The sequence below is a fragment of the Orcinus orca genome, chromosome 12 (assembly GCF_937001465.1).
Source record: "Orcinus orca chromosome 12, mOrcOrc1.1, whole genome shotgun sequence".
In the NCBI taxonomy this organism is placed as follows: Eukaryota; Metazoa; Chordata; class Mammalia; order Artiodactyla; family Delphinidae; genus Orcinus; species Orcinus orca.
The window spans coordinates 79065614-79092651 of NC_064570.1; the positions used below are offsets into that span (position 1 = coordinate 79065614).

The following is a 27038-nucleotide window of genomic DNA, read 5'->3' on the forward strand; positions in this document are numbered from 1 at the left end:
GGTCATGGGAGAGGCTCACTTCTGTTACTGAGTGGGAGATGCCGCAGATACGGGGAAGGAGGGGGTTGGGATCCAGAGCAGGAGAATTAGTCGTCCCTAAGGGAAGAGCTCCCCTGGGGAGGGGCCGACGCATTTCCTCCCCCGAGTCCTGGAAGCAGGAGGTGGTGTTGCATGTGGTCCGGAGGCCTCGGCGAGGAGATGCAGATACGCAGAAGCCTCTGTTGACCTGGGCTGCGTGTGATGTGCTGCCTTGAGCACGGGGGCTGCCCCCAGGGGAAGGTGCGGGCACCTAGTTCCTGGGGTCACGGGCTGGGCAGGGTTTGGCGGTGCTGGAAGGTAGGCACACCACTGTAGGCAAAGGAAAGGGGAAGTAGAAGCAAGTAATGGAAAGAGATGGGCCTCACTAAAAAAAAAAAAAAATTGCAAGCAGGTGAGAAGTTGAGAAAGTCGGTGACAGTGTGTGGGAAGCCTGGACCCCGATGCTTAGCCCGGAGCGCACTGGACTTGAACTAGGCAACAAAACCATGATAGGAATGAATGGGCCATGGGAACGGGCAAAGAAATATATCACACCAATGTGCCTTCGGGTTTTCTATTTATTTATCGGAACAGAAAAATTGCCCTTCAGCACCAGTCTTGTGGTGCTGTGATTTCAGGGCAGTGCATAATCTGTAGTTTGCACGTAGTGTATCTGATAAATTTCTGCTTGGAAATGTAGTAAAAACCTCAAGAACCTGGAGTTAGGTAGGCCAGAGGGTGAAGTCTTATTGTAACTAATTGAAAATTTTTAAAAATTAAAGAAGCTGGGGCTTCCCTGATGGCGCAGCGGTTGAGAGTCCGCCTGCTGATGCAGGGGACACGGGCTCGTGCCCTAGTCCAGGAAGATCCCACATGCTGCGGAGCAGCTAGGCCCGTGAGCCATGGCTGCTGAGCCTGCGCATCCGGAGCCTGTGCTCCGCAACGGGAGAGGCCACAGCAGTGAGAGGCCCGCGTACCGCAAAAAAAAAAAAAAAAAAATTAAAGAAGCAGTTTTTACTTGTAGCAGGCGCTTGAAGTAGTCGAAAGCAGGGTGATGAAAGTGGGCATTTCAAGGTCTGGGAACCTACTTGTACCCATGACGAGGGTAGAATAATTGTCCGTATATTTTGCTTTTAAAGGCGGGACTGAGAGAGGCTGTAAGGTAGGTGCGAAAGCGTTTGGAAGCTGTTTACGTTTTTGAGTTGGTCAAAGCAAGCACGTTCCAAGTTTGCTGATTATTTTCACTCGTCTCCGGAAGGTGACAGGACAGGCAGGGAGACCTGCGTGCGCTCCTCAGAGACATGGGGGGAGGCCCCTCACGCGACAGCCCCTCACCCTTCCTCCTGCGTCTAAGGTGGCTCTCTTGGGGCTTTGTTGCTTTGCATTCCAGAGCTCTAACATTCTGAGCCTCCTTTCAAATAATTCCACTGCACTTAATGATGCAGACTGTGCAAAACTGCTAGTGGACCAGAAGGAGGGGGGGTTCTAGGGCAGAAGGGGAAGATCCCTTCTGGAGCAGAAGCCCCCTGGTTGGGCAGCGCTGGGTAGGTGCTACAAATGGTCATTCTGAGCAGCCAGGGGTTCCAGCATTTGGGGACCTACTGGTCCCCACTTCTTATCACTCGTTTAGCAAACCCTTTTATTATAGCTGACACAAGGCTCATATGGGCTGGCATCTGTTTTGATATATCAAATTAAAAACATAAAAATAAATATTCAGTATAATATCCAGTTAATTTTTCTTATGATACCCTCAACAACATTTGCAAATCTCTCCTCTTCCCCAGTTACCAATGGTTTCTTCAGCAACACTGGAAAAAGGTAATTTTTAATTTCAACCCCAAATCTGTATACGATCAGTTTCATCGACTAGGACTCAGTTCAGAACAAACCAGTTAGTACGAGATGAAAGCACACTAGCTGTTTATAGACATCTTTTTAATGTTTTACTTTAAAACAAATAATCCCAGTAAAAGAGAGCAAAGGAAATTACATTTGAATGGTAGCTTGAAATGGATATGATATTCCTGATTTATTTTCAGGAAACAGACAACTGCATTGTCATACACGACTTCCAGAACTGCTCACTTAAATGCACATAATTATATTAAATTAAGTTTCTCTTACAAAAACACAACCATGTCATTTTAAGGCAAAAAATAGCTTCTGGGGAGATAAGTTAACATTTATGATATTTTCTCAATCTGGATGAAGTGACCTATTCACTTAGTTGCTCACTTGCATCCTTCCTTATAGTTTGCTTTGCAAACAGGCATGAGAATTAGTCACTTTGTGCCTGATTTCCTCCTCTCTGTTAGACTTGTTTTACTGGCAAATTAAGAATGTTCAGAATCACTGAGCCAAGGGGAGGCAAGAAAGGCACCTTAGAACAGGAGATAAAGACTTAAAAACTCAGTCAAGTGTCTTCTTTAAACGAAACTTGCAATCTACACGTGTTAATTTAGTTGAACACAATGCAAACATTTAGATCAGACAGAGCAAAGTTTCTCAGTTCACCTCCTAGAAGGGATGTTTGCCAGGAAGCGGTAGCTTGATCAGCCCCACGAACTGCAGAAGGCAGACGAACACGGACCGAGAAAGCCGGCGGCTGATCAGCGCTCAGCTGAATTGTGCTTCGAGACGCCGTCTGGGGTTGACCGAAGGGACTTTGCTAAGTGTAAGTGGGAGGCCCCTCTCGGCTCTGCCGAGAGGAACAGAGCAGACACAACCCTCCAGTTTTCACACAAGACAACCGGCTTTCGACATCCAGGACTTTTTGCGCTATAGAGTAAGACAGACACAAAATGGTCATGGCTTGGATGTATGAAAGCTTTTCCTAACATGATTTACCACGCGGGGCTGTGGGTAACCCTCAGTGATGGGCTTAGGTTTGTTTCTGAATCTTCCGTCTTCAGCAACGCCGGATGAACTGTGCTGTGTCTGAGGCCTAAAGGGGCCAGAGGGGTCCCCCGTACATTCAGAGTTCCTGCTGCCAGTGGGGTTTGACCCGGACAGTGTGTCCAAGACTCAGTGCTACCTGAAAGCTGCTATCTCCTGCCTCTTCCTCGGCCGACACCTGGAGAGGCCTGCCGTGCACGGCGGGGGTCTGGCTTCGGGTCAGTGGAGGGGTAGGGGTGTGTGTGTGTGTGTTCTTGTGTACAACCTCCTTGGGAGGATGGATCACAACTTTGAGTGGATACGTGGGTAGATGAAACATTGCATTTAATACTTTACTAACACTCTACGTTTCGAAAATGAAAATAATGGCTTCGAAAGCTTGAGAACCTCTTCTTAACTGGAGTGTGAAATTTAGACTCTCTTCTGCATATCTCCAGCACCCAAGCACACGCTGAATGACATGCTCCGGGGGAGTGTGCTAGGATCCCGGTGGGGCGAGAAGAGGAATCTTGCCAAATTTCAGTGTTTATCAAAAACGACAGGGTGTTAAAAGGCTGAGAAGCGCATTTTGGGTGAGTGGAGAAGCGGTTTACTTGGGGATGTCGGCTGGTGAAGTCCAGAAGGGAACTTGTGGCAGGGAGTCCATAAGCCTGTGGAGAAGAAAAGTCGCGGGGGGAGTCCGGGGTGGAGAAACCCGGCTGGGGAGGGAGTTGGGAGGGACTTGGCGGGTGTCAGGGCATCTTCTGGCCTCTGGGTGGCCGGCGACAGCCCTGCTTGGTCCTCCTGGCCGCTGGGAAAGTTTTCCCGGAGGCAGCACTACCGCCAAGGAAAAAAGTCTTCTTTTTAAGTCCTTCTGTGGTGAGAGTTTAACCAGTGTTCTCTCGCTTCTCCTGGCCCTTTGGGTGCCGTTACCTTGGCAGAAGTTCTGACGGTCTGGGCTAGCGAGGCTGGTTTCTAACAAGCGGTCAACTTTGCTTGCTATCTGGTACATACATTTCTCCTTTGGTGTCCCTTGGTCTTTTTGCTGCCATGCTGTATTATTAAGTGCTTTGATTCGCAGACCCCGCCAGTGTTACCTGACTTTGAACCATAAAATGTTTGTACCAGGAAACTGAGCCAGTAATTTCAGATTGGGGGCAACATTCTTGGGAAGAATAGAAAATGTGCACTACAGTATAAAAAGTAAAGGACGTTTAGTTTTAGCCTTCCATATGCAAAATGTACTACCTAATAGCAAAAGACATTCAGGGCATATTAAAAAATAAATGCCTTTCAAAATTCTCTGCTTGTATATAAGAAGAAGGGATGTTTAGGTAGTTGACTTCCTTAGCAATATTCGTTTTCTAAGAAATCAAGGTCTTTCCTTTTGGTTTGTTTCCCTCCCTCTCACGGCCCTGGAGGGGGAAGTCGTTTTCTTGAGCTCACTTGTTTCCCGGTGTCGTGCCTGGATTCTTTTCAAGCCTTTTCCATCCCCGTCTCACTCACACGTCTGCTCCCAGGATCCTGCATGTGTATCAGCCGTGGGAAGCGCCTCTCGCACTTGCCTGTAGTGGAGAGCGCTGCAGGACACACGGATCAGCCCTGCCCGGCCGGCTGTCCGCTTCTCAGGACTTGGTTTGCTTGTGTAGCAGCTGATGGAGCGAGCCATCAGGGAGTACGTTTCCACTGAAGTCAGATGTGTCAGAGTCAGCCTATTTGCCCCACTGGCCTTGACTTTCACTGTTTGCACATTTTCTAACCGAAGAACATTCTCGTCATAAAGAACATGAAAATGACGTGCAAAGTTGCTGGCCACAGCGTTAAGTCACCAAAAGCACACGAATTGACATTCAAATTACATTAATAATAAAATGCCTGAATAGGAACGGGTTGGCAAGTACGTCTTGGACAGGCAGCCGTTTCTGTGATTCCCCAATTCTGCTTTACTGGACACCCTATCAGCAGCTGATACTATGTTTACGTGTACGCACGTCATGGCCTAACTCTGAACCTGTATTCTGTGTTTTACCACAAAGCAGAAATGCCTGAAATCTGAAGGCGCTTACTCCCATCATTTCAAAAGACAGAGTCCAATCTTATAAACGACCTGACCTTGACATTTTCACACACACCACAGCACCAGCAGTGTTGATTTCTCAGGAGTTTTAACGCGAGGTACCTTCCTGAATGAGGGGTAATGTTGTCCTACCTGGGAAGTTCAGCCGTCCCTGAACATGCATTGTCATGCAATTAAAAGGTAACGGGCTTGGACACTGCCTTTCCTGCTCTTCCTGATTCTTGGGCATTCAACTTTTGAGAAGGGCTTCCCGAAGAGTTCATGCAGCGACGTGTATGGCTGAGAGGCTGCGGGGCAAGGGAAGCGAGCGAGGGCCTCATTTTAGCCTGGCATGGGCCCGGCCGAGGGCCTCCGCGGCTCCTGCGCTCCGAGATGATCGGGACCGTCCAGTCCTGAGACAGTCCGACGCCAGGGCGGGTTCCCGGGCCGGCGGCCCCGCGTGCAAGGCGTCCGACCCGGTCTCCTCCTGGCCCGCCTCTTCATCAGTTATAAACAATTTGGATTCCCTCCATTTGGGGTAAAAATCTTGGCTGCCCCTGGAGCCGCTGGACTCGCTCCCCGACAGCGGCACGTCCAGGTCCTCCGTGGACCGGATCAGGTTCTGCACCGACGCCGACTTGCCCCGGTCCTGGGCCGCCGCGGGCCGGACAGATAGCAGGGCCGCGCCGTCCAGGTCGAGGCTCTGGCGCAGCGCACGCTCCTTGGTGGCCTCGAGGCGGGCGGAGACGTCGGGGAGGCCTTCGTGCGGGCCCGCGGGGCCGGGGGCCAGGGCCCCCAGGGCGGGCAGCGGGGCCGGGATCTGCAGGGTGGCAGGAGCCACCGGCCGGGCCGCGCCCACCCCCGCCGCTGCCGGGCCGTCCCCCGGGCTCCCGGGCCCCTGGGCCGCCGGGGGGCTCAGCGCGTACAAGGTCTGCGCCCCCAGCTCGCCAGGCGTGAGGATGAGCTGCAGGCCCCGAGCCAGGCCCGCGCTGGCCGAGCGGGGCAGGCGGCCGCCGGGCGGGGCCAGGCTCTGATAGTCCGAGGTCTGCTGACAGTCGAAAGGCGGGGTCTGCAGGGGGGCCAGTGCGAGGGCCGACGCGGAGCCTTTCCGCAGGGCCTGCTGGTAGATGTCCAGCAGGCAGTCCAGCTTGGCCTCGATGGACTGGACCTGAAAGAGGGGAAAACGTACACCTGTTGATAAGAATGTAGAAAGAAGTCCGGCTGTGCCTGCACAGTGAAGTCCGGGGAGGCAAGTCGTACGCAGTCCTGACTGGGCACTAGCTCAGGATGCCCCTTCCAGCCGTGAGGGCGGGAACGGACGGCTGAGAGGCAGGACGCTCCGCCGGCCGTCCGCCTGGTCTCCACTGGCGCCCTTCTGCCTCCCCAGCCTTTAAAATTGATTTTCAGGGGCTTCCCCGGTGGTGCAGTGGTTAAGAATCCGCCTGCCAATGCAGGGGACACGGGTTCGAGCCCTGGTCCGGGAAGATCCCACATGCCACAGAGCAGCTAAGCCCGTGTGCCACAACTACTGAGCCTGCACTCTAGAGCCCACAAGTCACAACTACTGAAGCCCGCTCACCTAGAGCCCGTGCTCCGCAACAAGAGAAGCCACCGCAATAAGCCCTTGCACCGCAACGAAGAGTAGCCCCCGCTCGACACAGCTAGAGAAAGGCCCGCGCACAGCGATGAAGACCCAACGCAAAGATAAAATAAATTATAAAAAAAATAAAATTGATGTTTCAAAAACCATATAAGCGCTGTACAAAGCAACTTCCAGACCCTCCTCCCCAATCAGGTTGCCCTTCCTCAGCCACTTCCCTGAAGACATTCTGGGACTTTACTGCTGCCTAGCAGGGAACTGATTCTGTAAGAAATCAAGACCCTAGATACTGGGACTTCCCTGATGGTCCAGTGGTTAAGACTCTGCGCTTCCACCACAGGAGGCCCGGGTTCCATCCCTGGTCAGGGAACTAGATCCCACAAGCTGTGCGGTACAGACAAAAAACCAAAAAAAAGACCCTAGATATCAATCTAGGCGATTCTAAATTTAAAAATAAAGGTATAAAATGCTTGGAATATTTATAATCAAATTGGGGGAGCATTTTGATTTCTAAAAACTGTCTTTGTATGAGATGATACACTCTCAGGGTCAACAAACATTCAGTGCACTACCATAGTTATTATGCTTTTTTTTTTTATTGACATAAGAGAGACAATGAAAATAACCAAAACACAAATAAAAACTAGATCTTTGTTATTCTACTGTTGGAAATCTACAGTTGTTTGCAGTTCGAGTATTAATTGATGAGAGGAAATTTTCTATTTCTTATATGGAAATCCAGGTGTTTTAGAGAAACACTGTCTATGCATAAAGAAAATTTAATTTATTTGCTCTTTCTTGATTTTATTCCTTTTAAAATCTATTACTCACTAAAATACATCCAACTGCCTATATCAGTTTTGATTAAAAAAAAATTCTGGCTACTTCACTCCTGCTAGAATGGCCATCATCAAAAAGATAAGAGATAACAAATGCTGATGTGGGTGTGGAGAAAAGGTAGCCCTCCTGCACTGTTGGTGGGAATGTCAACTGGTGCAGCCACTGTGGAGAACAGTACGGAGGTTCCTCAGGAAATTAAAAATAGAGCTACCACATGATCCAGCAATTCCACTGTTGGGACTATATCCAGAGGAAACGAAAATTCACTCAAAAAGATTTCTGCACCCCCATGTTCATAGCCAAGACTCAGAGACAAGTGTCCACTGCAGATCAATGGATAAATAAGTTGTGGTGTGTGTATATATAAATATACACAATGGAATATTACTCAGCCATAAAAAACCGAGGAAATCCAGCTATTTGCAACAATGGGGATGGACCTGGAGAGCATAATGCTAAGTCAAATAGGTCAGGCAGAGAAACACGAATACTGTATGATCTCACTTACGTGGAATTTACGACAAAAAACAGCCCCCTTCCCAAACACATAGAAAAAGGATCAGATTCCTGGTGACCAGAGGCAGCGGGTGGAGGGAGGGGACCGGAGGCAGGTGGCCGGAAGGTACCGATTCCTAGTTATAGATAAACAAGTGCTGGGGGTGCGATGCACAAGGGTATGACTATAGCTAATACTGCCGTGCGGTACCCAGGAAGGTGTTAACAGAGTAGATCCTAAGGGTTCTCCATCACAAGGAAAACAAGTTGTTTTCTTTCTGTGCTTTCCTTTTTATTGTGTCTCTATGAGATGATGGAGGCTAAGATCATTCACAGTATATGGAGGTCAGACCATTATGTCGCACGCCTTAAACTTACACGGCGATATGCGTCAATTATATCTCAATAAAACCGGAAAAAAATCTGGCTAAAAAGTTAAGCAGTTTAGTTGAGCTGTACCTGCTTTTCAACCTTGACCACTCGGCCGAGCATGCTGAGGTCATCTGTGGTCTCATGTTCTGCGGTTATTTTCTCTCTGCTCTTCTTATCTGATGTGATTTGCCCTTTTCCAAGAATTTGATCCACACTAGCAGAGAAAGAGATCTGATTATGAGTGCTGAAGGTGGACACTGCCCTAGGCTGGAAGGAAGGGTTTTGAAAAGAAAAATACGATTATCTCTATTTACGTAAGAGGAAATAAAAATGAACTTCTTCCAGTTGACGTGCTTATTTTCTTCACATGAAAATTACACGAGGTTAATTTCCTCATTATTCTAGTCCATGATGAAATCACTTATGGCTGATCTTCTGGAGGCAAAAATGTCCTAAACTACCAAGTAATTTGTCTGTTTCCACCCCTGACCAGGTGTTTCTTGAATTCAACCACTTAAAAATGACAAAATCATAATTATGACTATTTCATGTTAATAATAGAACAGATTTTTCAGTGACCATTTATCATACATCTGACATATGGAAGATAAGCAGATAAGAAAGCTGTAGTCTCCATCTCAGGATTTCTAGTTGGACAGTATACACACATCACATAAGCAAGAAACTCCAGATTAGTTCTGCAAATTCTGCAGCAGTTGAACTTTATAGAAACATTGGGAGGGAACTATACTCAATATTTTGCAATAACCTATAAGGGGAAAGAATCTGAAAAAAAAATATAAATGCATGTATAACTGAATCACTTTGCTGTACACCTGAAACTAACACAACATTGTAAATCAACTATACGTCAATAAAAACAAAGAAACAACAAAACCAATTGAACAAACATGTTAAATGAAAAAATCCTGTTTGTAATGTTATGGCATTCTCTCCAGGTCAATTGATTTCTGGAAATTATCAAATTAGTTTAAAGATATCTTACTTTCAAAAACATTAATTCCTTCACCCTCAGAAAAATAAAACTTTACCAGAAAATCATAAATAATCATAGGTATAAATACAGGATCCTAATTTACATTTAACCTTTGTTTTAAATGATTAAATGGACGCTATTTATGTAAACTATTTCTACAATGCAGCATGAAATAAAATTTAAATTGCAGATTTTACAGTGTATTTTAACTAGTGACCCTATCACTATGAAGAAAAATAAAAGAAAACCAATTACATTTGTAATAAACAAACAAGCAAACAAAAACGTTGGGAGCCTTAGGTAGTTCTGTGAAAGGACTTGGAAAACCTTGGCTACCTGCGCAGAGACTGTAACAGGATCACAGGTGATTTAAAACAATTTCCAAGGAGACCTAGTCAGCCTAAATTGGACACTTACTTTCTTCCTTTTTGTGTGTTTTAGAACTGAATTATAAGGAATATTGACTCAACTTTCCAGTTTACTTTGTGTGCACAGGAGTACAGGCAGTCATGACATCTAATCCATTCAACTGCTGCTCTACAAGGACTGGGTCATTTGTTCATCTCTGGGTGCCCAGGGTGCCCAGTACACATTGCAGGTTCAATACTTACCTGCTGAATGAAATGAACAAAAAAACTGTGATTTCTGTAACTAATGTTATAGAAATCAACAGGTGTTTTACCAAGGGCCTAGTGTATGCCTCACCCTGGGCTAAGTGTGCTCTGGGCATAGAGAAACATTGAAGACTCAGTCCTTGTGTTTTAAGAACTGTTCAATCGAATGCTGGTAGCTGGGGCCTGATAGTGAAGCAAGGCTGTTAAAAAAAATGAAACTGACTAAATATTTTGGCTTCAAGATGACACAATCAAACTACATGTTTGAAATAACATACTGAACTCATTTCTTTCAACCACTAGAGAAGATGCTCCCTGGCAAGACGGTGTGTATCTAGCCCCGTGCAGGACAGGCATGAAGGGAAGGGCCCAGACTGGGTCCAGGGCCCGGGGAACAAGCTTCCCACAGGGAAGCAGTATGAGAGTCAACCCTGGGTCCTCAGTTTGACTCTCCGGCACAGTATTCCAAGGTGAGCTGCGCTTCTACTCCCTGCAGTGGACTCTACTCGCTTTAGGGGGTCAGAGGAGGGACAGGTCTGTCTTTGTGGGCTGGATGGTGGGTCAAGTTTAACGAAGGAGAAAGACTAGCTTTCCTCTGAAGGATGGTTAGGATTCAGGCGATAACGGAAATGACAGCGGCACCAACCATTAACATTCCCCAAGCACTCGGTGACCCTGCAGTAACTCATTCAATCCTCACCACGACCCTAGGCAGCCACTGACAATACCCCATTTTCACAGGTGAGACACTGAGACACTGCCGATACACTGAGGCTTTTAATGACTGATCTACTTTTAAATAAAATCTACGTTTCAACGCAAAAGTCCAGCTGTTCACTAAAAAAAGAGTTAGAAACATGGAATTCAAGAGTTTTCTCTACTAGGGAGACATTCCTCCCAGACAGTTTCTGTGCCTGTTCCTGTAGGACAAGTAACCCTCACGTTGCTCACCGTGTTTGCAGGCTTTTAATTCTGCACAGCATGTCCAGGTGACCAGCAGAATACTGTTCGATGACGTCTTTTACGTCATACGGGCGTAATGTTTCCTTAAACTTCCGTTTTGCGACGTGAAACTTCATAATTCTGTAAGAGCAACATACTACATATGAATCTTCATAACTTCACTAAAACAAGTCACCCAAATGGCTCACTAGTATATAGAGGAAACTCTGGGGGAAAAACATCATGCAGCAAATTATTTTAAGCTCCTGCAGAAAGGCAACAGAAAAGCCCGAGGTTACAGTGGACAATTTAAGAATATCTCCTGTGAGGCACAGCTTGAATGTAGAAAAACACACTAAAAAAGAGACTAAACATTAATACTTAAGTCTTGCACCTTTTTAATGTCCATTGAAACCCTGAATTAAAATCAAAGTCAAAATGCGATTCTACCTTTTCCATGTAACCCCAAGAAGTCCAAGATCAACACCCAGTGAATGCATCCCTATAAAAATATAAAAGTTGGGCTTCCCTGGTGGCGCAGTGGTTGAGAGTCCGCCTGCCGATGCAGGGGACACGGGTTCGTGCACCGGTCCGGGAAGATCCCACATGCCGCGGAGCGGCTGGGCCTGTGAGCCATGGCCGCTGAGCCTGCGAGCCATGGCCGCTGAGCCTGCGCGTCCGGAGCCTGTGCTCCGCAACGGGAGAGGCCGCAACGGGAGAGGCCCGCGTACGCAAAAAAAAAAAAAAAAAAAAAAAAAAAAAAAAGTTGTTAAAATGGTCTTTTATGTAACTATATACATTTTTGAGATGCAGATGTGCTACAAACTCTCATTCTCTTTAGGGAAATGTACATTTGTATAGAAATTTATGAAAAATTTCATAAATTATTTCTGCAGAATACTGCTCAATTAGGTACCCAAGAGTTTATTTTTGTTTTTTTGTTTTTTTTTCAAACATAACACACTCATCAACTAAGCTGGATGTCTAAACTCTTCAGAGCCAGAGGTTTTATTTATTCATTTGGCCGCACCGAATGGCATATGGGATCTTAGTTTCCCGACCAGGGATCGAACCCATGTCCCCTGACGTGGAAGCATGGAGTCTTAACCACTGGACCGCCAGGGAAGTCCCTCCTTTGGCCACCAGAGGTCTTTTTAATTACAATGTCTCCCCCAACATGGACTCCGTGTTTTAAAACAATATTTCGTCAATAAATTTCATGATGTCATGAAGAGCGAAGCTGCTTGAGATAACCAGTTACTGCAATAACTTGATATAATTCCTGGGGAAAGCAAAGCAGCACAGCATTTTAATGAATCTGTGCAGCCTTACTGCAGGTAAATGTTAAACTTGTTGGTGTTTATTCAACTATTAATTGGCTCATAGACGCTTATTATCACGCTCATGGGTCCCAGGCTGCAGATCAGTCAGCTAGGCTCTAGGAACCAAAACTTATTGTTCCTTGGAGGAAAGTGGGAAGATTAGGGACAAAAGTAGCGTTTAAGTGGAAAATTACCTATCCTAAGCGATAGCTGATTGCTACTGGTTATAAAGCCCCAAACTCGATCCTGGAATTGTATTAACTTCAATCTGACTGTCTCCTAATCATGCCTGAATCATTTGTCCTTAATATTCTTACCCCCTTTCTCTACCACATTGGTTTTCCCTGGCCTACTGGGTGAGCATCACATTCCCTAGCACATCCTGCAAGGCCGTGGGTGGCCTGGCCTCTGCCCACCCCTCTCACCTCATCCTCGTTCACTTCCTCCTTGGAACTCGAGGACTTTCCTCTTCCTGAAGTCCTACAGGATACTTAAGACTCGGTTCTAACGTCGCTGTTTTAATGGAAATTTCTGCAGTTCTTTCCAAGCAGTTAGTCACTTGTCTATTAGCCTTCGTTTTAGTAACTAACATGCCACACTGTGATTACTTGCTTACATACGGCCTCCACCAGGCTGTAGGAGGTCCAGACTGTAGGGCTGTCTCTGTCTGTCTGGAGGCTCCGCCTGGCTAGGGAAGGGGCTGACGGGCGGAGGCAGCGCCCCTCCTCTCCCCAGACGTTCACCCATCTCCACCTGCTCTTCTGCCTGCAGCCCCACACCAGCCCTTCCAGATTCTCTCGTCATCAAAGTGCTCATTTCTCAGAGGTCTGTCTTGGCACGCTACCCAAAATGCTAACTGTTCAGGTTCAGCTCAAGCACGGACCTCTCGAGGAGATTCACTGAGGTCAGAAGCTGTGTTTTTCATCCCAGCAGCTCATAAGCTCCCTGGCAAGGATCAGCGATTCAGTACATGCTCGCTGAAGAAACGGATGTGAACGAGCTCCTCTCTGGTCGCCCAAAGCTGTTCTTGCTGTTCCGTGCCAAGGCAGACTCCTGACACCTTCTGAACGGAACAGAGCTGAGCTCTTCGAGGCGCATTTCAGGGAGACCATAAGACTCTGACTCTCTTTCGTGAATACCAAAAACTTTCTAAAGTAAAACAAATTTGTGTATTCATTAATGATTAGGACCCTGCCTGATTCAGAAAAGAATCCTTTAAATAGAGATGCTTCTGAAAACCATGAAAATATAATATACTTTTCCCTCAAATTACTAACATAATTAGGATTTCACAGAACAACTAAATCACAAATTATAAGATATCATTATGAGAAAGTAAGGAGAAAGGAAAAAACATTGAAAGTCAAGGAATAAATGACACCATAACCCAGTAAGTACCAAATGTAAAGACAGTGCTAACCGCAAAACGAAACCGTCCAAGGTGGGGAGAGGAGGGCCTGGTAGGAAGGTAATACAGCTGCTGAATGAGTTTTATATATCACAGGACCATCAAGAACACAGGGATGAACACATGTGGTTAAAGTCTAAATAGAGTATAAGCTTAGTTTTCTGTTCCTAAGAGACTGCTGTAGATGCTTCCAAAACTCCTGCGTGCCAGGCCTGCTCCAGGAGGGCAAGGATGGGAGGTGTGCTCCCTGCCCATCTTGGCCACTGTATGATGACCCTTCTGAGCCAAGACCCCGGTCATCAGGGCCGGGCGATTCGAGATGGTTATACCATCCAGTCACCTGCGCTTCCCTCCCTCCACCCAATCCCCTCGCCTTTCCAGGGACTGCACTCGGTTTTCATGGTTGAAATCAGACGGTAGAGTGGAAGATCTGGGAGACTAAGCTAAGCCCCCTCACTTCCCTGGTCCCGCTGGATGTCTAGAATGGCTTCTGTCTCTGCCCACAACAAGCTTGACCCGAGTACTCAGGGTCCTTGTCCTGGACACGGAGCTGGACAGTGGGAAGTGAAGACCTCGTCCTCCCACCTCACCGCCTGCCTTGGGGTGGGTCTCCCATCGCTGTGCCCTTGCTGAACGGCTGGCCCTGCCCTGAGCCCTTTGCCTCCATTATGTCAACGTGAAGCCCTAAGAGTTTTCCACCTTTGATATCTGGGTCTAGCGAGGGCTCTGGAGGTCAGGTAACCTGTCCAAGGTCACACAGCTAGTACGAGGCCCGTGTTGCTGATACCCCACTAAGCTCACACCACAGGGCAGCTCTTGGGCAGGCACACTTGTAAAGGTTCAGGGGAATGTCCAGCTGTCCACTGACCTCCTCCTGTCTCCTCTGTGTGCCCTCTGACCCTCACACAAGTAAACCCGAGGCCACGTTAGTCTATTCATCTCACCGCCAGCTCTGTCTTCCCAGGGGGTCCAGTGCACTCTGCCCTTGAACTGGCCCCCTTCCTTCCCTCCAAGGCCCCTCCCAAGAATCAGGCCTGGGCCAAAGTGGGTTCCCCACCCCTAATAACTGTAATGTTTCCCCTTTTGTCGCAAATTCTAGGGGTCCTCTGCTTACTTTACCCAAGTTGTAGGATATACACATTGGTCTCATTGGTCATCGGTTTGCTTTACTGTGTACGTTTCCCAGCTACCAGCTGCCCATGATGCACTTAGCTTCTGCGAAGTGGGGTGAGTAGGCCGTTTTCTGCTTATCTGCAGGAAGAAATGAAGCCCAGGGTTCAATAATCTAGATTTCAGGAAAGACATGAAGATGATGACAATTGAGGAAAATGTCCAAAGTGGCTATTAAACTATGAATTTGAAAGGCCTTTTAATTCTTCGACTTTTTTTTTCTCTCCCAGACCATTCCATGTCAGGTACTAAGCCTTCTGACTCTGCGGTGAAGGGAAAAGGTGAGAGCTGGGGTTGGAGAGCCCCGAGTTGGGAGGAAGCTTGGTTCACACAGGCAATCCTGAATGTTATGTATGTCTGCCCTCCTAACGCAGCTGGATGGAAATCAGAGGGACCCAAAATCTAGACAAGGGGTTGGAAGTTCTTTGTGTAAAGGGCCAGGCTGTAGGTCACATGATCTCTGCTGAAGCCACCCGTGTCTGCACTGTTGCATGAGAGCAGCCACAGGCAGTACGTACACGAGAGAATGTAGATGTGTTCCAGTAAAACTTTACTTACAAACACAGCATTGGGTTGGCTTCGGCGCCACCCTGTCGTTTGCTGACCTCTGGTGTAGACACAAGGAAATGCCTTGAGGCCAGGCAGAAAAAGAGGCAGAAGACTTTAATAGACGCTTATAAAAGAAGTTTAATATGATCTATGTATTGCCTGGTAGAAAGGAGTGTTTGGGCAAATCATTCCGGAGTAAAATTCAGACCTTTAGAGTACATTTGGTGATTAAAATGACAACACTGCCAGGCGGCACTTGGCAGTATAGTCTGCGAGGTGGGGACTCCTGTCGGCCCCAATCTGCAGATAAGGAAACTGAGGCCAAGAACGGTTAAGTGAGTCGCCTGAGGTTACACAGCTGGTAAGCGTGGGATCTGAGCCAGTGTGGCTCCAGTGCTGAGCTCTTAGTCACAACGTTCACTATTGTCTTAATGTTAAAATGTTGATATTTTAACACAAAATAACAGCACAGAAGAGATACTTTGGTATGAAAGGGCTCTTTTTGCTCGCACGCCTGGCACATAGTGAATGGCTTGTCCTTACTGGTGCTGTTGGAAGGGCCTTCGGAGGAGGACAGAAGGCGGGGCAGTAGGTTGCACTCTCACTGTCTTTTCCTCATGAGGGCAAACTGCACCCCTGGAGCTCATACAGCAGCAAAGGGCAAAAGACCCTGAAGCCAGTCTCCTCCGATGCTGCGGGTACCTAAGAGGCTAGGAATCCCGGAGGAGACCTACGCTCGAAACAGACATGCTCCGCTGTGACCACTAGAGAGGGCCAGAGATTCGCCACAAACCTCAACTGGCAACTGGCTTGAAACGGAAGAAATCTGCTCAAGCAATTTTCTGAGCGCGAAGAAATAACCACAGCAAAGTTAAACCCCGGGTGGAATATAGGCTATATATACACACAACACATGTGCACTTATAAGGAAGTGTAGGTGCATTTGTTGTGCTGCCACGAGTTACAGAATCTTGCAAAAGTCTTGTCCCAGGCCTCTGAGTCAGGGTAAAAACCCTGCATACGAATATGCAGAGATAAGAACGACTAGAAAACAGAAGCGGCGGTGACTGTGCCACCACCAGACAGATGGACAGGCGGCCGACAGCCAGACCTCGTGCGGGCGGAGGGCTCAGCCGACTGGAGCAGGGAGGCAGCTTGATGGGCTTTACGTAAAGGCAGCAGAGTCCCCAAGCCCCCGCCGCCCCTTTCCATCAGCCAGGGAGCCTAAAACACGCCGATGCCTGGGTCCCACCTCCAGAAACGTCATTTAATTGATCCAGAGGCTTTAAAAACCTCCTCGGGTGATTGGAACCTGCAGCCCAGGCTGAGAACGACTGACAGGTGGTGGGACTGGGGTGGGACTGGGCTGGGTTAGGATGGCCTCCACACGAAAGAGTGACGGCGGGTCCATGTCATCTTCCGAGTCACACAAATCGTGCCCACGAGGCAGCGCGTCCGTGTGCCTGGGTGTCAGACCCTCAGTCACACACAGCCCAGTGCTTTCTGCCCCCGCTTCCGGAGTAAGACCCGAAGTTCCACGCGAGAGCCAGCTAACAAGTCCCATTAGCTTCTCAAGGACTGCCTTGGACGGGGAAGCAAGTGCCGGGTGACGGGTCCATTCATTCTTTCAATAGTCATCGAGCTCCTCCTACCACGGTGTGTGTGTGGGCCCTGGCTGTGCTGGGAAGGAGCTGAAGAAGCCTCCAGGGACCACGTGGCAGCCGTCCGTCCCTCTGCGGCGTCCTGGTGGGAGGAACAGTCCCCTCACCAGGAGCTCTAACAGGACTCGAGAGCCCATGTGCCCAGAGCCTGGGGCCCTGGACGAGCTCAGGGTGGTTGCTTCCCTGCGTGATGCTGGAAAGAGGGACCAAATCAGTCACTCATCACACATTCACTGAGCGCCTACGACGTGCCAGGCTCAGTGCTGGAGGCCGGGGATCGGTCAGGAGGGCAGGCAGACAAGCAGGAGAGGAGTGTGTACCCCAGACTTCTCCCGCATGCACCCCCATCTCGGGAGAGATGACCAAATTCCTCAGGGCTCAGAAATGGCCGCCTGATGTCCCAGACCTCATGTTTTTGGTGTGGATGCACCCCACTTCATGTCGCTGCGTCGTGTCCATCACCTCTACTGAGGAGCGTTCCTTACCCACCTCTTTCGCTGTTCAGCAAATTCAATCCCCTGATTCTGACTCCCCAGGAGAGATACAGCATCTGTCCGCCTGAAGAGGAGGGGCCTGGGGCTCGTCCTGCAAGTGACCCAGGGCCTCTGGTCGCTGACCCTCTCCCGAGGCAGCCCTCTCGAGCCTTTTAGGGTCCAGTCAAGGGGCGCTGCTGATCACGGGGCAGATTCGGCAGCCAACCAGGCTCAGAACTTGATAACGTGGGTCACCACCCAAGGCGTGCGGATCACTAGTTGCGGGATTCATTAATGTTATTTTCCTGTTAATACATAATCATGACCCAGTAATACAGGTCTGCATTTGTGTATACGGTATCTAGACTTTGAGACTCTTCAAAACTAGTTATAGAATCGCATACCGAGACTCCTTGACCATCCTGTCATCTCAGACTGGGCTACTAGCCAGCGACTAAGGAACCCCAGGGTTGCCCGGATGCGCTGGCCAGTCTCATTTTCTTGCTTTCAGCTCTTGATAGAGACGTAAATTAGCCCCACTGTATACAATCTACCAGATGTCCTCACTAAAGGGGCAGGCAGATCCTCCCTTGGCTGACTTAGGGGTCGGGAAAGTTCTCTGGTCATATTGTTCCCATCACTGGGAGTAGGGTTTTTCTTCTAATGCTTAATATTGTTTTAGATTCAGGATTTAGTAAGTTCTTCTGTTCATTCTGTTTGGTCTTCTTTTAAAGAGATAAGAGTAGTAAAATGCAAGTAAGAACTTCTGGATACAAGCAAGTCTACAAATGGGTAACTTGCCTTCCTAGGATTTTTGTGAGCAGTAATACGGTAACTACATTTGGGCATTTTAATTTCCTAGGAGTGTAAAATCCTGTGTAAATTTTAAAGTGTGGAACAAATAAGTAAATAAACAAAGTGCCCACACATGCTGATTGCTCCTGAACAGTTTTTGTCTCAGCAATGAATAGGAGATTCAGTTTAAATTATACCCAAATAAAAGGTTAAAAATTAGATGCTGCAAAGTAAGTGCGTTTTCGGTGAACACACTGGTTTAATGCAGCCTCAGGGCAAAATGCGGTCACAAGCAATTATCTTCAAAACAGAAACAAACAAAAAGAATATTCCAGGGCTTCCCTGGTGGCGCAGTGGTTGGGAATCCGCCTGCCAATGCAGGGGACACGCGTTCGATCCCTGGTCTTGGAAAATCCCACATGCTGAAGAACAACTAAGCCTGGGAGCCACAACTACTGAGCCCACGTGTCACAACTACTGAGCCCGCGTGCCTAGAGCCCGTGCTCCGCAACGAGAAGCCTGCGCACCGCAACCAAGAGTAGCCCCCACTCGCTTGCCACAACTAGAGAAAGCCTGCGTGCAGCAACGAAGACCCGATGCAGCCAAAACTAAGTAAATTTATATATATAAAAAGAATATTCCAGGGAGTATATTAGCTGATTAAAAAAATCTCATAAATGATCCATAAAATATTCCCCAGCAGCGTCCTGTACTGTCACGTGTCACAGACTTGGCTGTCCAGAATGACTTCATAGCGACTTGCAAACTCACCATCTCTGCTAAAACAGCAGAGACGCCATCAGCAAAGTTAGGGACTGGTGATGATTAAACAGCTTGCGGATTTAACAAAAACCCACAATGGCAAACATGTGCCTCTTCTTCTCTATTTGCTGGGTATTCTTGCCTGAAGTGAGGTTTAAGAAGGATGCAGAGCTGAAAATACATTCTAGAGGAGAACGTGCACGCCTCCTGGAGTAGGTGCAGCACAGGTGAGAAAACCCGAAAACCTCAGCACTCGTGCCGGGTGACAGCAAGGCCCGCTTTGCACACCCTCAGAAGCTGACAAGTCATCGGTGGCTCTTCGCTTGGCTGATCAGACCCGAGCGATTTCAGAAGAGCCCATGTTGAGTCTTTGCTAGTTACAAAGAAATTCTTGACGCCTCACCTATGTTCCTATTAGCGTGAAAGATTCTCATAGGTAATTTGAAAAAATGGCTTTACAATCTGGCGTCAACCATTTTTTCTTTTAAATTTATTTATTTATGTTTGGCTGTGTTGGGTCTTCGTTTCTGTGCGAGGGCTTTCTCTAGTTGCGGCGAGCGGGGGCCACTCTTCATCGCGGTGCGCGGGCCTGTCACTGCTGTGGCCTCTCTTGTTGCAGAGCACAGGCTCCGGACGCGCAGGCTCAGCGGCCATGGCTCACGGGCCCAGCTGCTCCGCGGCATGTGGGATCCTCCCAGACCAGGGCTCGAACCCGTGTCCCCTGCATTGGCAGGCGGACTCTCAACCACTGCGCCACCAGGGAAGCCCCCTGGCTTCAACCTTTTTTGCCTCTACTGAGTTTTTCTCCAAAGCTCCCGGTGACTTCCTTGGTGCCGCTTCCCAGGGACCTCCTGGAAAGGAGTAGGTCCCCTTTCTCTTCTTGACCTCCAGCAGCCTTTCATACGGTGGACCCGCCGCCTTCCGCTTCCAACGCTGGCCCGGCTCATCCTCCGCTCCGTCTCCTGGTTCCTTCTGTCTGGCTGCCCCGGGTCCCTCTGGATCAGCGCCTTCTCTCTTCCGCAGCTCCTCACGGTTCCTGAGCCGGAGATTCTGTGAGGACCACCGTCTCTCTTGCCTCCACTCTCTGCAGGGGACGCTTCTGGAAACCATCCACGTCTGTGCTGACGACCACCAAGGCTGTCCTGGTTCCAGGCGTCTCTCCTGGCCTTCAGATCCAGGGCTCCACCTGCCTGCTGGGCGGCCCCTCCAATGGCACTCACAACAGTGCACCGTTCCTACCCGTCCCCTTGCCCCAGCGCCCAGGCGCCTGTCTCACCCTCAATTCCTCCGCTCCATCCTCTCCAACCATTGAAATCCAAACCCTGGCGTCATCCCTGCTTCCCTTCACCGTGACTGCGTGGCCTCAGCCCCCGCAGATCCAGGCCTTGTTACAACGAGTGTCCCCTCTTCCCAGCCCGCTCCCGCGCTGCAGTCAGAGTCACCGTCCTGAGTGCGGGAGCGCAGCGCCAGCCTGGAGGAGTGACTTCCGCACGTGCGCCCTCCAGCTTTCCGGCCCGGCGCCGGCTGCCCTCGGCCTGGCCTCTCCTCTCCCGTCCCCTCCCCGCCCGCTGGCTCTAGGTCACTGCAGCTGCCTAGACACGCACGCGGGGCCCCCACGACGGCCCCTCCCGGCTCCAAGCAGGGGCCCCCTCCTCCTTACTGTTTGCCCCTGTGCCCAGCGAGCGGGAGAAGTGATACATCTTGTTTCAGCGCAGGATCCGACCCCCCGGGAGGGTCTTTAAAGGGCGTCCTGAGGCCTGTGTGGATGGGGGCGGCAGAGGAGAGTCACGCCCACCTCTCAGGCCCACTGGACTTCGTGGGACGGCCCTGCGCGGCAGCGAGTCACCCACAGGGGCTATGGGGACATTGCCTCGTGCTGGGTGAAGAAACCGCCCTTCCAGCCCCTAATGGCGGCGGTGCTCTGGGCGAGTGCTCAGTGCAGGGCCTGGTGAGGAGGAAACTGCAAGGGGAGACAGCGGGCACTTCCTGGGGGAGGGGATGGGTGCAGGCAGGCAGGCGCCCCGAGGTGCGAAAAAGGAGCGCTCCTTTCACGTGGGCCGCGACGGCAGGGGGAGCCCAGAGAGGAGGGGTCTGGCCTGAGCGGAGGATGGGCAGGAGGGGGCCCAGAGCTCTGGGTTCCCATGCTGCCCCGCACTTGGCGCTCTGCACACGGTAACCCGTGAAATCCTCACCGCAGCAAAGGTCAGCACCATCCCCGTCCCCACCTCACGATGAGGAAACGCCACAGAGAGGCGATGTGAGTTGCCCCAGGTCGCACAGCGGCACGTTGGGTTTCTTGGACCACCTTCCTTAGCAGCCCTGGGGGGCAGGGGGGCAGGAAAAATTAGCCAGTGAGGCCTTGTCAAGTCAGGCTGCAGCTTCAAGGAAGGATTGGGAGTCTGGGGTTAGCAGGTGCAAACTGTTACCTATAGAATGGATAAACAACAGGTCCTAGTGTAGAGCACAGGGAACTATATTCAGTATCCTGTGATAAACCACAGTGGAAAAGAATATGAAAAAGAATATATATATGTGTATAACTGAGTCAGAGGGAACTATATTCAGTATCCTGTGATAAACCACAATGGAAAAGAATATATATATGTGTATAACTGAGTCACTGTGCTGTAAAACAGAAATTAACACAACACTGTAAATCAACTATACTTCAATAAAAAAAAAAAAAAAGAACATTAGAAAATAAGATTCTCTGAGTTTTCACCCCAGACCTCATTTATTCATCTGATTCCCTGGAAGGCTGGGTCTGCCCCGGGGGATAAGAGGTCGCGTCCAGGGAGACACAGCAAGGGAATGCGGAGATTATAGCGCAGGGCTACCAGGAGATGTAAGGAAGAGGATACACCCCACAGCTTCTGGGCTAGCTCTCCTCCACATACTGAGTAATCTCCACCGCCTGGTTTCGGTTCTCCTCACAAGGAGAACAGGTTGCACCGTATTCTGATTCATTTCTTGCCAACTGACAGAAAACACAGTTATGTTAAGGAGAGCCACTGTTGCTGAGGACCTCGTTAGGAGTGGCCCTGACCCTAGATGTAGCGATTTTATGAAAAAATACTGGTGAGAAGCAGGCAAGCTTCGCCCACAAGGTTCCCACAGACCAAGCTGTTTCCCCAGCCGCCCAGGCCTGTACACAGCCCTCGTGTGCTGTCCTGCTGTGCACTGCTGAGAACTTATCCAGCCCTTGTCGTGTGGTGGGAAAACAAATACAAACATCTCTTTTGTATTTAAAAAAATGATTATTCCAAGACCCTTTTATAAACGTAGAGTTGTATTGACTGTGACCTTTAAAATTTATTATTTCAAATACATGAGCATGTCTTAATTTTTGCGTGAAAATTTGCCCAAGACTCACACTTACGTAGTGTTCCACAGTGCCAAGTGCAAGCCTGAAAGGCAAGCCAGTCAGCCTCTTCAGATATTCCCGGATGTCTGATACTGCGAAGGATTATCCGGGTAGCTGATGGGCTTAGTTTTAATCTGAAAATTTTGATATTGTGCCTGGGAAAATATTTTTCGAACAGTGATAGAAAAATTGGTGTCTTGCCATGTGTTATGGGCTGAATTGTGTCCCCCCCCGCCAGTTCATATGTTGAAGCCCCAGGACCTCAGAATGTTACTGGCTTTGGAGATGGGGCCTTCAAAGAGGAGAATAAGTTAATGTGAGATGTTGGCACAGACCCTAACCCACTCTGACTGCTGTCTTTATAAGAAGGGAAATTTGGACATAGACACATACAGAGGAAGGACCACGTGAGGACACAGTGAGAAGGTGGCTGTCTGCAGGCCGAGGAGAGAGGCCTCAGAAGGAACCAGCCCTGTGAACACCTTCATCTTTGACTTTGAGCCTCCAGAACTGTGAGAAAATAAACCTTTGGGGGTTAAGGTTAAACCAGTTGGTGGTATTTTGTTATGGCAGCCCGAGCAAGTGAATTCACCATAATACAGGGGACCCTGGAACAACACGGGTTTCAACTGCTTGAGTCCGTTTATATGTGCATTTTTTTCAATAAATATATTGGAAAATTTGTTGGAGATTTGTGACAATTTGAAAAGACAAACGAACTGTGTAGCTAGAGATGCTGAAAAAATTAAGAAAAAGTTAGGTGTGTCATACATAAAATATATGTAGATAGATACTAGTTGATCTTTACCTAAGCATGAGTGATATTTAATATAAAATTAATAATGTGTTAGTTTTCTTACTGTTTTATGACTTTACTTTCAAAGAATTTCATTACTGTACAGCATGCCTCTCTCTCTCTCATAATGGGAGAAACTGCGTATCAGCCTATCATCACAGGGAAGTGTTTTTTAAAAAAATCTAACACTGTTTCAATACTGTATTATGGATGTAACTGTGATACTGTGTGCAATAAAATTTTTAATAACAATTCATTCATTAGTGTACAAGCTAAGCTACCATGAAGCAATCATACTGCTGCTTCTTCATTATCAGTGCATGAATCGTTATACCTGTAAATAAATATGTACTTCTTTTTCATGTTATCTTTTCGTTTTTGATGTCTAGTGTTAGGAACACATATAACACCTATAGTGTTTTGTATCGTATAAGACAATTTTGATGTAGGTACTGATAGATGATTCATCTTGTAAGCATACTTCTGTATCAATAAACACAGTACAATACTGTAAATGTATTTTCTCTTCCTTGTGATTTTCTTAATAACATTTTCTTTTCTCTAGCTTAATTTTTGGTAAGAATACAGTATATACTACATATAACATACAAAATATGTGTTAATTGACTGTTTATGTTATCGGGAAGCCTCTGGTCAACAGTAGGCTATTGGTAGTTACGTTTGGGGGAAGTCATAAGTTACATGCAGATTTTCTACTGCATGGAGGGTCGGGGCCCCTAACTCCTGCATTGGTCAAGGGTCAACTGTATAGTTGGAGTTGCGTGTGTAGAATGTTCAGGAGTTTATCAGTTTGCTTGTCAATCTGTTTACTTCCCTGCTAATTTCATCTTTCTATTTAGAAATTAATTTGTATAAGTGGATGAAAAGAAATTTAACATTGTTCGAATTAAATCATTAACAAGATAGATAGAACTCTTGTTAAAAATAAGTTCAATTTTCACCCCCAGAGATGAGTTTGAAAACACATTTTCAACAACTTCACACACTCCAATTAAATAATATTTTGAAAAAAATCTGTGGTAACCCTGGAGGAACTATACAAAACTCAGTATTCTTCTGTCTTTTAAGGCATAGTTTGGAAATATCTAAGAATAGCTGTTGTTCACTACTATAAAAAGTGATGTCATTCATTAAAAAAACCAGTCTTGGTGAATTTGGGTAATAGAATCCAGATGAATTCAGAGAATGACCTTAATCATCTTATTGCCCGAGAATATTTATTCTCAAAAATAACTAGAAAATGTCAGATGCTGAATAAATATTAATAACTGAAAATAAGAATTCCTACTTTGCTCTTGTGAATGTAATCATATTATTTTCCATGCTGTCATCTCATACATATTTTCTGTTACACATTTTAATTTTAATTTGCCTCTTAGGAGAAAACTATTATTATTGTCAGCGCTACTGGAAGACAAAAGACATGTTCAGGTAGTCATATTAAATAATCGAACAACCAAAAGAGAACAAGGAAAATGCCAAAAACAAAGTCGCCATTTTAGAGTTGAGTCATAGATGGTTCACACTTGCCATCAGTGACATACACAGAAAATCCTGTTTAAGGTGCGCTGTGGGTGGTGGGCACGTTCTGGCAAAAGCACTCTAGTCAATTGATGTTCAGTTTGTTATGGAATTATCTCATGAAAAGGACACTTTTGCATATGACTTAGGAACTTATACCTGCAAATCCTTTTCAGAAGTGCTAACTGAGGTGGTTGGTCCTTGAATGTTTAGACATTAAGTTCTATCATGAATCAAAGATTTCCAATTAAGTTATTAACTACTGAGTGTAGCTATTATGTTTTTACAGAATCCAACAATTTTAAATGAAGCTTAGAAGTGATTAAAAAAAAAAAACGCACCAAGCAGAATCAGGATACAGGGAAGAAAAGCACCCCATCAAGAGTTATGAAGTAGCAAGCAGAAAGCTTCCAAAATCCACAAAAAGGAGAGACGTGTAAATAAGAAAGTTCCTGTTAAAAATAAGAAGCAAGAAAGAATTCTGAAGAGCAAGGGAATTCTGCAAGGGACTTTACAAAAACCAGTCAAGTTTCCAGAGGAAGGGATAATAGCAAAGTAAAGCGCAAGCTGCTGCTTGAGCGCTGAGCTGGCAGAATAAACCTATTTCATTTTCCTTTTTGCAGCTCAGGATTCTTTGTGCAGGTTGTGAGGCAAAAGCAGAAAGCTTCAGAAGGTCTCGGGAAAGGACACAAATTGGGTTAAGTATGACTTTTAGGAAACTTAATCTGGTCCCTTAGATAAGATTTTACTGTACTTGCTGCAAATTAGACCAGGGGTCTCTGCTGGCTGTAAGGAACGGATGGAAAGAATGTTGAGGTCACTTCGGGGCCAGCAATGCCCCATAGAGCTTCCTGCCCTGATGGAAATGTACGATGTCTTCTCTGCCCAACACAGAAGTCACTGGCTATGCGTGACCACCGAGCACTTTAAATGTGGCCGTGCTACTGATGAACTGAACTTTACATTTTATTCCGTTTTAATTAATTCAAATTTGAATCGCCTGGTGTGACCAGTGGCTACAGTGTTGGACGGCGCAGGACAGATCCTTTCCATCCCTTTAACTGAAGGCTGCAGACCTCATTTTACTACGTATCCTTGGGTTTTCTGGGATTAAATATTACCCAAGGCTTCTGGGATCCCCTGGGGCAGGGCGATCATATCATTGTCCAAACTGGGAGACTTTGAGAAGGACATGGAGTGTCAGTAACAGTCATGATGAGACGAGAGGCCCAGGACACACAGGACGGGACAGGACGCTCCCCCATCCACAGGGTTGTTGCTCGCAGGTTCTAGAGGGAAGTAACTAGGCTTGACTTCACTTCTGTTTAGGTGGCTGCTACAGATAATGTTTAAGTACCTTCTGGGCACACATTTTCATCATATCATGATTTTCTTTGCCCCCGTAAACATTTACCAAAGTCTTTATAACTCACCTCTACTCTCCCAGTGACCCCGGACCACAGAGTACAGCAATGTCTAACAGGATGCTCAGACCAGAAGTACATAATCCATTATACTGATGTCTGAGCTTAGACTGAGTATCTGGGTAGCTAAACTGGGTTGGATATTTTCAGCTTTCCTCAGGCTTTCTGGTAAGAGGCAGGAAAAGCCAAAAAGAGCAGAGGCATTTCTTTGCAGTCGCTCTGCATTCCCTGACAGGTACACGTTCTCCCAAAGGGATGACACAGGGCAGGCTGAACAGCAGCAGTTCATTTAGTCCAGATTCTGGATTGTTTGGGGGAGTGGATCCTGGAAATACAAGTTGCTTGGGACCCTCTCAGTTTTCTGCCATCAGCAGAGGAAGTGTATTACAGTCAGACTTTACAATTATATTTCAGCAACCCCCTGCAGAACACACAGGCTTCCCATGGTCAGAAGTCAACCTGCTTTGAAATAGCAAAGACGGACTCTTCTTCGACACGAAATACAGAACATGGATTGAAGTACCAAGACGTACAAATAATTTAAAAAATACAGTTGTATCTATACGCAGAGGTCCTTAAAGCAACAGATTCACACAACAAGCCAATTCTCATGTAATCTGTCCGGTATGGCCTGGCTTTTCAAATCCCACCCACCTTTTATAACCCATCTCGTGTTGAACACAGTCAAGTTTTGTATTAAAAAAAATACTTCAAAATTTAATAGGCGTGTGGATGAATAGGAAAAGAGAAAGGAATTATTGCGGGAGATTTACCTGCAGGAAAGAGAATTTAGCAACATTGTGATTCAGATTATCAGGGAGAGGTTTTCACCAACCTGATCGCCCGAATGACAGTTTTCAGTGGTGGGGTGAGGTCCTCCACGGACACGTCACACTGGCATCCTTTGTCATCATACACGTCGTCGGTGCCAAGCGCCGTGTCAGCTGCAAGAGAAAAGGGC

At 47.4% G+C, this 27038-nt stretch overlaps 1 protein-coding gene across 4 annotated transcripts in view; it reads right to left on the minus strand.

The window, feature by feature from the left end:
• Nucleotides 1-1935: 1935 nt before the first annotated feature.
• Nucleotides 1936-27038, minus strand: part of KCNQ5 (potassium voltage-gated channel subfamily Q member 5) — a 581761-nt gene continuing 556658 nt past the window's right edge. For all 4 annotated transcript variants that reach the window (XM_033428637.2, XM_049695430.1, XM_012533108.3 and 1 more), the window contains 4 exons: nucleotides 26913-27021; nucleotides 10821-10952; nucleotides 8346-8472; nucleotides 1936-6119 (listed from right to left, as the gene is read on the minus strand). In XM_033428637.2, coding sequence (XP_033284528.1) covers nucleotides 5289-6119; nucleotides 8346-8472; nucleotides 10821-10952; nucleotides 26913-27021 — 1199 coding nt within the window. In that variant the 3' untranslated portion in view covers nucleotides 1936-5288. The remainder of the gene's footprint in view (nucleotides 6120-8345; nucleotides 8473-10820; nucleotides 10953-26912; nucleotides 27022-27038) is intronic.